The sequence below is a fragment of the Oncorhynchus clarkii genome, unplaced genomic scaffold, assembly GCF_045791955.1.
Source record: "Oncorhynchus clarkii lewisi isolate Uvic-CL-2024 unplaced genomic scaffold, UVic_Ocla_1.0 unplaced_contig_12782_pilon_pilon, whole genome shotgun sequence".
Lineage (NCBI taxonomy): Eukaryota > Metazoa > Chordata > Actinopteri > Salmoniformes > Salmonidae > Oncorhynchus > Oncorhynchus clarkii.
In genome coordinates, this window is record NW_027259409.1 from 17288 (window position 1) to 32032 (window position 14745).

At 45.1% G+C, this 14745-nt stretch overlaps 1 protein-coding gene across 1 annotated transcript; it reads right to left on the reverse strand.

Moving 5' to 3' along the window:
- Positions 1–1553: 1553 nt before the first annotated feature.
- On the reverse strand, positions 1554–3950 carry LOC139400134 (protocadherin gamma-A12-like). Its single transcript, XM_071145160.1, has one exon. The coding sequence runs from the start codon at positions 3948–3950 to the stop codon at positions 1554–1556; it is 2397 nt and encodes a 798-aa protein (XP_071001261.1).
- Positions 3951–14745: the final 10795 nt, after the last annotated feature.

A 14745-nucleotide genomic window follows, 5' to 3' on the forward strand; every position in this document is an offset into this window, starting at 1 on the left:
CCTGGGATTAAAAACGTCAAAACACAATATGGCCTTGATAATACAATGTGAACAAATAGTATTCCACAAAAATATTCAGCTTGATGAAAATAATATCCTCAAAATGTTCAAGCAATCTAACCGCGTCCAATATTTTCTGCAGAATGACACCCGAGCACCCGAGTCTTGTTACAACACCAGTGGGTGGAGAACTGGATCTATCCAAACACACCTGGTGAACAGCGACACAGTCAGTACTCAACAGAAATTACATTATTTACTCACAGATTTCTTAATGTTTTTCTGGCAGATGGTTATAAATACGCTTAAGTAAGTTTATTTGGTCAATTAACTATTGGAAAACGAAAGAGAAACATAGAAAACGATAGGATATTAAACCATACAAACATAAATTATTAAAATCACCCCCCCCCCCCCCTCTTTTTTCATCATTTAAGATCAGGTATACTATGAATATAAAATACAACACATGTGCAAGAGAGACAACAAAGCAATATATCCGTTGTTGGTCCTCAGCCAGAGCAAACTCATAACTGCTATAGAAAAAAACAGAGCAAGGGAAGGAATAAGAATATGAAGGTCAAACAGCGATCAATATTAAAGCCTACTGGTTCAAATAGGATTTTAGACATTTCAGCACCATGGACAGTGACAGTGCGAGGACTCTCGTTGCTCTTCAGACGCTCTCACGACGCTTCTCTGGAATACTTTACTTATAGAAATAAGGGCATTAAAATCACACAGTGATAGCCATTGTTCCAATGTTAAGAACAAAGTGTTTGTGTTTTTAACTAGTAGAAACGTCAACATGTGACGATATTTGTAATTATGTATATATTATAGGCAGCCAACTTAGTGTTATTAGTTGCATATTTATTTGCATTTGTTGGAGGCCCATTAGTAGGAGTATTACAACTTTTTTATGCTCAGAATTGACCTTTTATTATTATTATTTGTATTTACTTGTTAGCATTATTAGACCGTAGTTGCCATATTATAAGTATTGTTTTTTGGGGGGTTGTTTTTTTATTTGGACATTCTTTAAACCGAGAAGGTGCATCTCAAGAGATTTCATCCTTTAAAATGTCTAATAAATTATTATCTCTCAAAATACAGTAGTTCTATTTTCGAGCCTCTTTCCAAACAGGTTTTCACTCCTCCAGTGCCAAACACACAGTAGCAATTAATTGTCAGTACAACCCTAATCAGAAAACCGAGAAGCGACTGAAGTCTATTATCTGAAAAATCCACCGATTCTATCAATTACAAAAAGAGCATATACGATGTTACAACTCTAGCAAACCACATATATTCGCACCTCGGGATTTTGCAATTAAATTGCGACGGGTCTGAAATAATAATCTAAAACATTTCAAATTGAATGAAACTGAAGTATACATAATTTCCTTAATAGACAAGCTGGGTTAACGATGAAAAGTGGTTTCTCCAACAACAACAAAAATATTACACAAAGCAGATTAGCTGCAATGTTTAAATAATATAGCCCCAATCTATCATATAAGCCTAAAAAAACAAATCCGTTATTATTTCCATTAAAAGCCTACCTCTGGGGACCCTTCCGAGTCGTCAAAATCTTCAGAAAAGTCGGTTGGAGTTTTTCTCAGAGTCTGGTCCGCGGGCAGTGTGTTTTCGTTGTACGATGTGAGGAACTTGAAGTCACTTGTTCGCGAACCCGTCGTCAGGTATGCGTCATAATTGTAAGTACTGCGGACAGTTCCTGCGCCATCCACCTCTGCGTAGTTGGGAGGGAGATACGCACTGGGGATGGCGACCGCTCCGTCAAACAACAGTCTAGGCTTTCTCCTGCGGCAAAACCTTACGGCCAGGATGACAATGATGAAGGTGAGGAAAAAGGTGGAGACAGACACCAGCGCGATGATCAGATAAGAGGTGAGTTTGGAATTGCTCTCATCATAAGAGACATCTTTCAGTTCTGGCACTTCAGCCAAGTTATCAGAAATCACTAAATAGATGGTACAGGTGGCAGAGAGAGAGGGCTGTCCGTTATCTTTCACTGACACAATGAGGTTCTGTTTCATGCTGTCAGATTCAGAAATGTCCCGCTGTGTCCTGATCTCTCCGCTGTGGAGACCAATAGTGAAAAGTCCCGGATCTGTGGATTTGAGTATGTGATAGGACAGCCAGGCGTTCTGGCCGGAGTCTGCGTCCACAGCTATCACCTTGGAAACCAGAGAGCCCCCGTGCGCAGCTTTGGGGACCAGTTCCGTCATGAAGGAGATGCCCTCCGGGGCGGGGTACAGAATCTGAGGAGAGTTGTCATTCACATCCGTTATGAACACACTGACCGTGACGTTGCTGCTGAGCGGAGGAGAACCGTTGTCTCTGGCCACCACGTGGACTTTAAAACTCCTGAACTGTTCATAATCAAACGACGTCACAGCGTGGATCACCCCCGTGTCTCCGTTAACGGATAAAAACGAGGACACAGGAACACCGTTCACCTCACCAGGTAAGATAGAATAAATCACTGTTCCGTTCTGTCTCCAGTCTGGGTCCCGTGCAGTAACAGAACACAGGGAAGACCCGGGTCTATTAGTTTCAGTCACGTGGGCTTTATAGGACTGTTCCTCAAACACAGGTGGGTTGTCGTTGACGTCAGCTACAGATAACTGAACACTTTTAGAGGAGGACAGAGGTGGAGAGCCCTCGTCGGTGGCAGTGATTGTAATGTTGTAATCAGACACTAGTTCACGGTCCAGTTCGCCCGTGGTCACCAGAGAATAGTAGTTTTTGATGGATGGCACCAGCTTAAAGGGAAGGTTTTGCTGAATGGAGCAGCGGACCTGTCGGTTATTCTCAGAGTCTCTATCCTGCACGTTAATGATGCCCACCTCTGTACCAGGTGACGCGTTCTCAGGTATGGGGCTAGTCAGAGATTTGAGATATATCACAGGAGCGTTGTCATTAACATCAGTAATTTCTATTATCACGTTGGCATATGATGCTAAACCTAAACCGTCCTTCGCTTTCACGCGCAGCTCAAAGGACTGAACCTCTTCAAAGTCAACAGAACCGATAACTTTAATTATTCCTCCCTTACGGTCTATAGAAAATACTTTTTTATCATCATCTGAAATGTGATCGAAATCATATGTCACCTCTCCATTAACTCCCTCATCTGCATCCGTAGCACTCACTGTAACAGCTACAGTATCTAAAGCATAGTTTTCAGGCAGACTGGCTTTATAGACCGCCTGGTTAAACACTGGGGCGTTATCATTAGCATCCAGTACAGTGACGTGTATGACTACAGTACCTGATCTCTTCGGAGAGCCTCCGTCCATCGCTGTAAGCAATAATTTAATATCCTGCTTTACTTCACGGTCAAGCTTTTCATCTAGAACAAGCTCAACATTGTTACTCTCAACGGACAACACAAATTTGTCATTCTTTTCTAGAGTGTATATTTGAACTGAGTTCTTCCCTATGTCCGCGTCATGAGCCTCTCCTAATAAAAAACGAAATCCTTTCTCCGCGGATTCCCTTATCTCTATATCTATCATGTCATCATTAAATTGTGGCGAATTGTCATTAATATCTTGAACATGAAGAGTAATGCGGTGCAGCTCCAAAGGATTCTCCAATATAAGTTCCTGGTTTAAAACGCACGAAGCCTTCTTGCCACAAAGCCCATCTCTGTCAATCCTTTCGGCAGCATTTACATCGCCGTTACTCAGATTAATGTCACAATACCGTTTGCGGTTCCCTTCGCTATCAATACGGGCCTTACGAGCGGATAGTCTGCTCGCCTCCAGCCCGAGATCATTGGCTATATTTCCAATAACAGATCCGCGTTTCATCTCCTCCGGAAAAGAATAGCTCACGTCTCCATAGGCGGAGTGCAGCGGTAGAAGAAAGAAAGCAAAGCCGCAGACCAGACCTGTCACCGAGATTCCTTTGTGACCCATCCTGAGATTAAAAACGTCAAATAACCACCTTACAGTTAGACAGATCGATGTAATGAAAAATTATTCGACAAAACCATGAAAATTCCCTATATTATCAACAAAGAATATGTGCATCTACCTCAACTGTTATCTGCAGTGAAACGGCATCAGAGCTTTGTCAATGAAAACAGCAATGGGTGAAGAGCTACATATACTGTACCTCCGCTAGTGAACAGCGACACTGTGAGTACCCGTCCAAAATTACACATAGTGTACACATACACGCTGACATTGCGCTAAATACATATTTAAAAGTAGTAGGTAAACATTGGAAACATGATGTGTGCCCTTAGCATAAGGAAAGGCATAACCAAATAGGCACAGGAAACAACATAAAACCACAATCACTAATTTCCCTAAAACCATTCGCACTCTCGAGTAAAGTATATGCCAGGTTGAAATTAACTACTATTTACCAAATGGTAGCTAGGCCTATAAAGTCTGAAGAGTCATTGGTGAAATGCACAAAGCCAGTGAGTAGAACTGTCAAGGAAGATATAGCTGAAGTCAGAAGTTTACATGCAGTACACCTTAGCCAAATATATTTAAACTCAGTTTTTCACAATTCCTGACATTTAATCCTAGTAAAAAGTCCCAGTCTTAGGTCAGTTAGGATCACCACATTATTTTAAGAATGTGACATGGTAGAATAATAGTAGAGTGAAGGATTTATTTCAGCTTTTATTTCTTTCATCACATTCCCAGTGGGTCAGAAGTTGACATACCGCCAATTAGCATTTGGTAGAATTGTCTTTAAAATGATTCACTTGGGTCAAATGTTTCAGGTAACCTTCCACAAACTTCCCACAATAAGTTAGGTGAATTTTGGCACATTCCTCCTGACAGAGCTGGTGTAACTGAGTCAGGTTTGAAGACCTCCTTGCCCGTACACACTTTTTCAGTTCTGCACACAAATCTTCTTTAGGGTTGAGGTCAGGGCTTTGTTATGGCCACTCCAATACCTTGACTTTGTTGTCCTCAAACCATTTTGCCACAACTTTGGAAGTATGCTTGGGGTCATTGTCCATTTGCAAGACCCATTTGCGACCAAGCTTTAACTTCCTGACTGATGTCTTGAGATGTGGCGTCAATATATCCACATCATTTTCTTTCCTCGTGATGCAATCTATTTTGTGAAGAGCACCAGTCCCTCCTGCAACAAAGCACCCCCACAACACGATGCTGCCACCCCCGTGCTTCACGGTTGGGATGGTGTTCTTCGGCTTGCAAGCCTCCCCCTTCTTCCTCCAAACATAAAGATGGTCATTATGGCCAAACAGTTCTATTTTTGTTTCATCAGACCAGAGGAAATTTCTCTAAAAAGTACGATCTTTGTCCCCATATGCAGTTGCAAACTGTAGTCTGGCTTTTTTATGGCGGTTTTGGAGCAGTGGCTTCTTCCTTGCTGAGCGGCCTTTCAGGTTATGTCGATATAGGACTTGTTTAACTGTGGATATAGATACTTTTGTAACTTTTGATACTTCCTCCAGCATCATCACAAGGTCTTTTGCTGTTGTTCTGGGATTGATTTGCACTTTTCGCACCAACGTACGTTCATCTCTAGAAGACAGAGCGCGTCACTTTCCTGAGCGGTATGACAGCTGCGTGGTCCCATGGTGTTTATACTTGCATACTATTGTTTGTACAGATGAACGTGGTACCTTCAGGCATTTGGAAATTGCTCCCAAGGATGAACCAGACTTGTGGAGGTCTACAATTATTTTTCTGAGGTCTTGGCTGATTTCTTTTGATTTTCCCATTATGTCAAGCAAAGAGCACAGAGTTTGAAGGTAGGCCTTGAAATACATCCACAGGTACACCTCCAATTGACTCAAATGATATAAATTAGCTATCAGACGCTTCTAAAGCCATGACGTCAATTGCTGGAATTTTCCAAGCTGTTTAAAGGCACAGTCAACTTACTGTATGTAAACTTCTGACCCACTGGAATTGTGATACAGTGAATTGTAAGTGAAATTATCTGTCTGTAAACATGTGTTGTAAAAATTACTTGTGTCATGCACAATGTAGATATCCTAACTGACATGCCAAAACTACAGTTTGTTAACAAGAAATTTGCGGAGTGGTTGAAAAACGAGTTTTAATGACTCCAACCTAAGTGTATGTAAACATCTGTGTTCAACTGTAAGTGATAGGCCTACTGTCAATCAAAAATAATAGACGCAACAGGCTTTACAAAATAAAAACACGAGCGTTTCAACACAATGGACAGCGACACTCCGATACAGTTCTGTACTTTTCTCAACATTGTGCTCTCTACACGTTGTTCTTTAGCCTTACGAGGGTACATACAATCAACGGTTCCGCATAGAACCAGGCTATAACACGCTCTCTGTAATATTAAAACTGGGCGGTAGGCTGTGAGGGAGAATTCATTTTTGTTTATCAGTCCCAAACCAAACGTACCCAAACACAATGCAAAGAACATAATATCATCTGGGATGTCTGCCTTGAAATGAGGAGGGTTGTTTCAAAGCAGAAAATAAAACACTTACATCATATTTGAAAATACAAACATGGGACAGATAATGAATGCAAATCTACATATAGGAGACCTGTGGAAACAGTGTTTTCATCATGAATCACAAAAACAGTTTTGAAATTGTGGCTACAAGTGTAAAACCTGCTACAGAGCAGCGGCACCCCGTCATTCAGGGAAAAGCCCCACCTGTTTTGAGCTCCAGCTGTTTAGCCAAAAAAGTAAATACTGCATATTCAGTACCAGACAAAAGTTTGGACACACCTACTCACTCAAAGGTTTTTCTTAATGTTTTACTATTTTCTACATTGTAGAATAATAGGGAAGACATCAAAACTATGAAATAACACATATGGAATCATGTTGTAACCAAAAAAGTGTTAAACAAATCATAATATGTTTTATATTTGAGATTACTCAAAGTAGTCACCCTTTGCCTTGATGACAGCTTTGCACACTCTTGGCATTCTCTCAACCAGCTTCATGAGGTAGTCACCTGGAATGCATTTCAATTAACCTGCGTGCCTTGTTAAAAAGTTAATTTGGAGATTTTTCCCCCTCTTAATGCATTTGAGCCAATCAGTTGTGCTGTGACAAGGTAGGCGTGGCATACAGAATATTTGGTAGAAGACCAAGTCCATATTATGGCAAGAACAGCTCGAAAATAAGCAAAGAGAAACAACATTCCATCATTACTTTAGGACATGAAGGTCAGTCAATGCATTACATTTCAAGAACTTTGAAAGTTTCTTCAAGTGCAGTCACAAAAACCACCAAGCTCCATGATGAAACTGGCTCTCATGAGGACTGCCACTGGAATGGAAGACCCAGAGTTACCTCTGCTGCAGCTCCATGATGAAACTGGCTCTCATGATGACTGCCACATGAATGGAAAACCCAGAGTTAACTGCACATCAGATTGCAGCCCAAATAAATGCTTCCCAGAGCTCCAGTAACAGACGCATCTCAACATAAACTGTTCAGAGGAGACTGTGTGAATCAGGCCTTCATGGCTAAATTTCTGCAAAGAAACCACTACTAAAGGACACCAATAAGACAAAGACACTTGTTTGGGCCAAGAAACATGAGCAATTCACATTACACTGGTGGAAATCTGTCCTTTGGTATGATGAGTCCAAATTGGAGACTTTTGGTTCCAACCCTGTGTCTTTGTGAAACGCAAAGAGGTGAACGTGTGATTTCTGCATTTGTGGATCACACCGTGAAGCATGGAGGAAGAGGTGTGATGGTGTTTTGCTGGTGACAATGTTGGTGATTTAGTTTGAATTCAAGGCACACTTAACCAGCTTGGCTGCCACAGCCCTCTGCAGCGATGCGCCATCCCATCTGGTTTGCGCTTAGTGGGACTATCACTTTTTTTTCAACAGGAAAATTACACAAAACACACCTCCAGGCTGTGTAAGGGTTATTTGACCAAGAACGAGAGTGATGGAGCGCTGGATTAGATGACTTGGCCTCCAAAATCACCCGACCTCAACCAAATTGAGATGGTTTGGAATGAGTTGGAGGAAAATAGTGAAGGAAAATCAGCCAACAAGTGCTCAGCACACACACAGCACACGAGACTGTTGGAAAAGCATTCCTCATGAAGCTGGTTGAGAGAATGCCAAGAGTGTGCAAAGCTGTCATCAAGGCAAAGGGTGGCTACTTTGAAGAATCTCAAATATAAAATATATTATGATTTGTTTAACACTTTTTTTGTTACTACATGATTCCATGTGTTATTTCATAGTTTTGATGTCTTCACTATTATTCGACAATGTAGAAATAGTAAAAATAAAGAAAAACCCTTGAATGAGTGTGTGTCCAATATTTTGACTGTTACTGTATATATATATATATATATATATATATATATATATACATACAGTGTGGCAAAAACGTATTTAGTCAGGCACCAATTGTGAAAGTTCTCCCACTTAAAAAGATGAGAGAGGCCTGCAATTTTCATCATAGGTACAGTTCAACCATGACAGACAAAATGAGAAAAAAAACGGACTTTCAACTCCCTCCAAAGATTTTCTATGGGGTTGAGATCTGGAGACTGGCTAGGCCTGTCATGTATTGTCATATTATGTCTTGTTCCTGTTCTTTCTCTTCACTCTGTCTCCCTCTGTTGGTCGTAATAGGTTACCTTCTCTTCCTCTCCTTCCCCCAGCTGCTCCTCATCTTCTCTAACTACCTTGTTCACCCTTTTCCCACCTGTTCCCTTTTTTCCCTCTGATTAGGTCTCTATTTCTCTCTCTGTTCCTGCTTCTGTCTTTGTCAGATTCTCGTTTGAGTTTCTCATGCCAGAACCAAACTATCGTCTCGTTTGCTTCAGCCTTGTCCTGTCCTGTCGGAATCTGCCTGTTCATCTGATGCTACGTGTGATCAGGTACCTCTGTCCTCTACAACCCAGCTATTCTCCTCTGCTGCTAGAAGGGGATTCTAACCCAGCTATTCTCCTCTGCTGCTAGAAGGGGAACTCTTCTGTGATATTCAGAAGGACTTTATGTTTCATTTGTCGCCCTCTCTGCGGGTTGTTTATTTTGCCATCATATACATTTGAAGAGGATCTATGTCTTACCTGTGTTTTGACATTAAAGGACTCTGTTTTTGTTAAACCGCTTTTGGGTCCTCACTCACGTGCATAACAGAAGAATCTGACCAAGAATGGACCCAGCGACTTCGGATCCTCTCCACTCAGCCGTCGAGATCCAGGGAGCGATGCTAGGCAGACACGAGCAGGAATTGTCTGCTGCTCGACATGCCGTTGAGACCCTGGCCGCCCAAGTCTCCAACCTCACAGAACAGATTCACCATCTCCGCCTCGATCCACCGGCCACTTCCAGGGCTTTCGAATCTCCGGAGCCCAGAATCAATAACCCGCCGTGTTACTCTGGGGAGCCCACTGAATGCCGCTCGTTCCTCACCCAGTGTGATATTGTGTTTTCTCTCCAGCCCAACACTTACTCCAGGAGCACAGCTCGTATCGCCTACGTCATATCTCTCCTTACTGGACGGGCTCGTGAGTGGGGCACGGCAATCTGGGAGGCGAGGGCTGAGTGTACTAACCAGTATCAGGACTTTAAGGAGGAGATGATACGGGTTTTTGATCGTTCTGTTTTTGGAGAGGAAGCTTCCAGGGTCCTGTCTTCCCTATGTCAAGGTAATCGATCCATAACAGATTACTCTATTGAGTTTCGCACTCTTGCTGCCTCCAGTGACTGGAACGAGCCGGCTTTGCTCGCTCGTTTTCTGGAGGGTCTCCGCGCGGAGGTAAAGGATGAGATTCTCTCCCGGGAGGTTCCTTCCAGCGTGGATTCCTTGATTGAACTCGCTATTCGCATAGAGCGACGGGTTGATCTTCGTCACCGAGCTTGTGGAAAGGAGCTCGCGTTCTCCGTTGCCCCCCTCTCCGCATCTCTACCATCTTCCTCCGCCGGCTCGGGTGCTGAGCCTATGCAGCTGGGGGGTATCCGCATCTCGACTAAGGAGAGGGAACGGAGAATCACTAACCGCCTCTGTCTCTATTGCGCTTCCGCTGGTCATTTTGTCACTTCATGTCCAGTAAAAGCCAGAGTTCATCAGTAAGCGGAGGGCTACTGGTGAGCGCTACTACTCTGGTCTCTCCTTCAAGATCCTGCACTACCTTGTCGGTCCATCTACGCTGGACCGGTTCGTCAGCTTCCTGCAGTGCCTTGATAGACTCTGGGGCGGAGGGCTGTTTTATGGACGAGACCTGGGCTCGGGAACATGACATTCCTCTCAGACAGTTAAGGGAGCCCACGGCCTTGTTCGCTTTGGATGGTAGTCCTCTCCCCAGGATTCAGCGTGAGACGCTACCTTTAACCCTCACTGTCTCTGGTAATCATAGCGAAACCCTTTCTTTTTTAATTTTTCGTTCACCTTTTACACCTGTTGTTTTGGGCCATCCCTGGCTAGTTTGTCATAATCCTTCTATTAATTGGTCTAGTAATTCTATCCTCTCCTGGAACGTCTCTTGTCATGTGAAATGTTTAATGTCTGCTATCCCTCCTGTTTCCTCTGTCTCTTCTTCACAGGAGGAGCCTGGTGATTTGACAGGGGTGCCGGAGGAATATCACGATCTGCGCACGGTGTTCAGTCGGTCCAGGGCCACCTCTCTTCCTCCACACCGGTCGTATGATTGTAGTATTGATCTCCTTCCGGGAACCACTCCCCCCCGGGGTAGACTATACTCTCTGTCGGCTCCCGAACGTAAGGCTCTCGAAGATTATTTGTCTGTAGCTCTTGACGCCGGTACCATAGTCCCCTCCTCCTCTCCCGCCGGAGCGGGGTTTTTTTTTGTTAAGAAGAAGGACGGGTCCCTGCGCCCCTGCATAGATTATCGAGGGCTGAATGACATAACAGTGAAGAATCGTTATCCGCTTCCTCTTATGTCTTCAGCCTTCGAGATCCTGCAGGGAGCCAGGTTTTTCACTAAGTTGGACCTTCGTAACGCTTACCATCTCGTGCGCATCAGGGAGGGGGACGAGTGGAAGACGACGTTTAACACTCCGTTAGGGCACTTTGAATACCGGGTTCTTCCTTTCGGCCTCGCTAACGCTCCAGCTGTCTTTCAGGCATTAGTCAATGACGTCCTGAGAGACATGCTGAACATCTTTGTTTTCGTTTACCTTGACGATATCCTGATTTTTTTCACCGTCACTCCAGATTCATGTTCAGCACGTTCAACGTGTCCTCCAGCGCCTTTTAGAGAATTGTCTTTTTGTGAAGGCTGAGAAGTGCACTTTTCATGCCTCCTCCGTCACATTTCTCGGTTCTGTTATTTCCGCTGAAGGCATTAAGATGGATCCCGCTAAGGTCCAAGCTGTCATTGATTGGCCCGTCCCTAAGTCACGCGTCGAGCTGCAGCGCTTTCTCGGCTTCGCGAATTTCTATCGTCGTTTCATCCGTAATTTCGGTCAGGTGGCAGCTCCTCTCACAGCCCTTGCTTCTGTCAAGACGTGCTTTAAGTGGTCTGTTTCCGCCCAGGGAGCTTTTGATCTCCTCAAGAATCGTTTTACATCCGCACCTATCCTTGTTAGACCTGACGTCTCTAGACAGTTCGTTGTCGAGGTTGACGCGTCAGAGGTGGGCGTGGGAGCCATTCTTTCTCAGCGCTCCCTCTCTGACGACAAGGTCCACCCTTGCGCGTATTTTTCTCATCGCCTGTCGCCGTCGGAACGTAACTATGATGTGGGAAACCGCGAACTGCTCGCCATCCGCTTAGCCCTAGGCGAATGGCGACAGTGGTTGGAGGGGGCGACCGTTCCTTTTGTCGTTTGGACTGACCATAGGAACCTTGAGTACAATCCGTTCTGCCAAACGACTTAATGCGCGTCAGGCTCGTTGGGCGCTGTTTTTCGCTCGTTTCGAGTTCGTGATTTCTTATCGTCCGGGCTCTAAGAACACCAAGCCTGATGCTTTATCTCGTCTCTTCAGTTCTTCAGTAGACTCCACTGACCCCGAGGGGATTCTCCCTGAGGGGCGTGTTGTCGGGTTGACTGTCTGGGGAATTGAGAGGCAGGTAAAGCAAGCACTCACTCACACTCCGTCGCCGCGCGCTTGTCCTAGGAACCTTCTTTTCGTTCCTGTTCCTACTCGTCTGGCCGTTCTTCAGTGGGCTCACTCTGCCAAGTTAGCCTGCCACCCCGGCGTTCGGGGTACGCTTGCTTCCATTCGCCAGCGTTTTTGGTGGCCCACCCGGGAGCATGACACGCGTCGTTTCGTGGCTGCTTGTTCGGTCTGCGCGCAGACTAAGTCCGGTAACTCCCCTCCTGCCGGCCGTCTCAGACCGCTTCCCATTCCCTCTCGACCGTGGTCTCACATCGCCTTAGATTTTATCACCGGACTGCCTTCGTCAGCGGGGAAGACTGTTATTCTTACGGTTGTCGATAGGTTCTCTAAGGCGGCTCATTTTATTCCCCTTGCTAAGCTCCCGTCTGCTAAAGAAACGGCACAAATCATCATCGAGAATGTTTTCAGAATTCATGGCCTTCCGTCAGACGTCGTTTCGGACAGGGGTCCGCAATTCACGTCTCAATTTTGGAGGGAGTTTTGCCGTTTGATTGGGTCTTCCGTCAGTCTCTCTTCCGGCTTTCACCCCCAGTCTAACGGTCAAGCAGAACGGGCCAATCAGACTATTGGTCGCATCTTACGCAGTCTTTCTTTTCGTAACCCTGCGTCTTGGTCAGAACAGCTCCCCTGGGCAGAATACGCCCACAACTCGCTTCCTTCGTCTGCGACCGGGCTATCTCCTTTTCAGAGTAGCCTCGGGTACCAGCCTCCGCTGTTCTCGTCTCAGTTCGCCGAGTCCAGCGTCCCCTCCGCTTAGGCTTTTGTCCAATGTTGCGAGCGCACCTGGAAGAGGGTCAGGTCTGCACTTTGCCGTTATAGGGCGCAGACTGTGAGAGCCGCTAATAAGCGTAGAACTAAGAGTCCTAGATATTGTCGCGGTCAGAGAGTTTGGCTCTCCACTCAGAACCTTCCCCTTAAGACAGCTTCTCGCAAGTTGACCCCGCGGTTCATTGGTCCGTTCCGTATTTCTCAGATCATTAATCCTGTCGCAGTGCGACTTCTTCTTCCGCGATATCTTCGTCGCGTCCACCCGGTCTTCCATGTCTCCTGTGTTAAGCCCGTTCTTCGCGCCCCCGCTCGTCTTCCCTCCCCCCCCCATCCTTGTCGAGGGCGCACCTATCTACAGGGTCCGTAAGATTTTGGACATGCGTCCTCGGGGCCGTGGTCATCAGTACCTAGTGGATTGGGAGGGGTACGGTCCTGAGGAAAGGAGTTGGGTTCCCTCTCGGGACGTGCTGGACCGTTCGCTGATCGATGATTTCCTCCGTTGCCACCAGGTTTCCTCCTCGAGTGCGCCAGGAGGCGCTCGGTGAGTGGGGGGATACTGTCATGTATTGTCATATTATGTCTTGTTCCTGTTCTTTCTCTTCACTCTGTCTCCCTCTGTTGGTCGTATTAGGTTACCTTCTCTTCCTCTCCTTCCCCCAGCTGCTCCTCATCTTCTCTAACTACCATGTTCACCCTTTTCCCACCTGTTCCCTTTTTTCCCTCTGATTAGGTCTCTATTTCTCTCTCTGTTCCTGCTTCTGTCTTTGTCAGATTCTCGTTTGAGTTTCTCATGCCAGAACCAAACTATCGTCTCGTTTGCTTCAGCCTTGTCCTGTCCTGTCGGAATCTGCCTGTTCATCTGATGCTACGTGTGATCAGGTACCCCTGTCCTCTACAACCCAGCTATTCTCCTCTGCTGCTAGAAGGGGATTCTAACCCAGCTATTCTCCTCTGCTGCTAGAAGGGGATTCTAACCCAGCTATTCTCCTCTGCTGCTAGAAGGGGAACTCTTCTGTGATATTCAGAAGGACTTTATGTTTCATTTGTCGCCCTCTCTGCGGGTTGTTTATTTTGCCATCATATACATTTGAAGAGGATCTATGTCTTACCTGTGTTTTGACATTAAAGGACTCTGTTTTTGTTAAACCGCTTTTGGGTCCTCACTCACGTGCATAACAAGGCCACTCCAGGACCTTGAAATGCTTCTTGCGAAGCCACTCCTTCGTTGCCCGGGCGGTGTGTTTGGGATCATTGTCATGCTGAAAGACCCAGCCACTTTTCATCTTCAATGCCCTTGCTGATGGAAGGAGGTTTTCACGATACATGGCCCCATTCATTCTTTCCTTTACACGGATCAGTCGTCCTGGTCCCTTTGCAGAAAAAGAGCCCCAAAGCATGATGTTTCCACCCCCATGCTTCACAATAGGTATGGTGTTCTTTGGATGCAACTCAGCATTCTTTGTCCTTCAAACATTACAAGTTGAGTTTTTACCAAAATGTTACATTTTGGTTTCATCTGACCATATGACATTCTCCCAATCTTCTTCTGGATCATCCAAATGCTCTCTAGTAAACTTCAGATGGGCCTGGACATGTACTGGCTTAAGCAGGGGGACACGTCTGGCACTGCAGGATTTGAGTCCCTGGCGGCGTAGTGTGTTACTGATGGTAGGCTTTGTTACAATGGTCCCAGCTCTCTGCAGGTCATTCACTAGGTGAATGGTGGCTGACTAAATACTTTTTTGCCCCACTGTATATATATATATATATATATACAGTGGGGCAAAAAAGTATTTAGTCAGCCACCAATTGTGCAAGTTCTCCCACTTAAAAAGATGAGAGAGGCCTGTAATTTTCATCATAGGTATCATATATATACTTTTT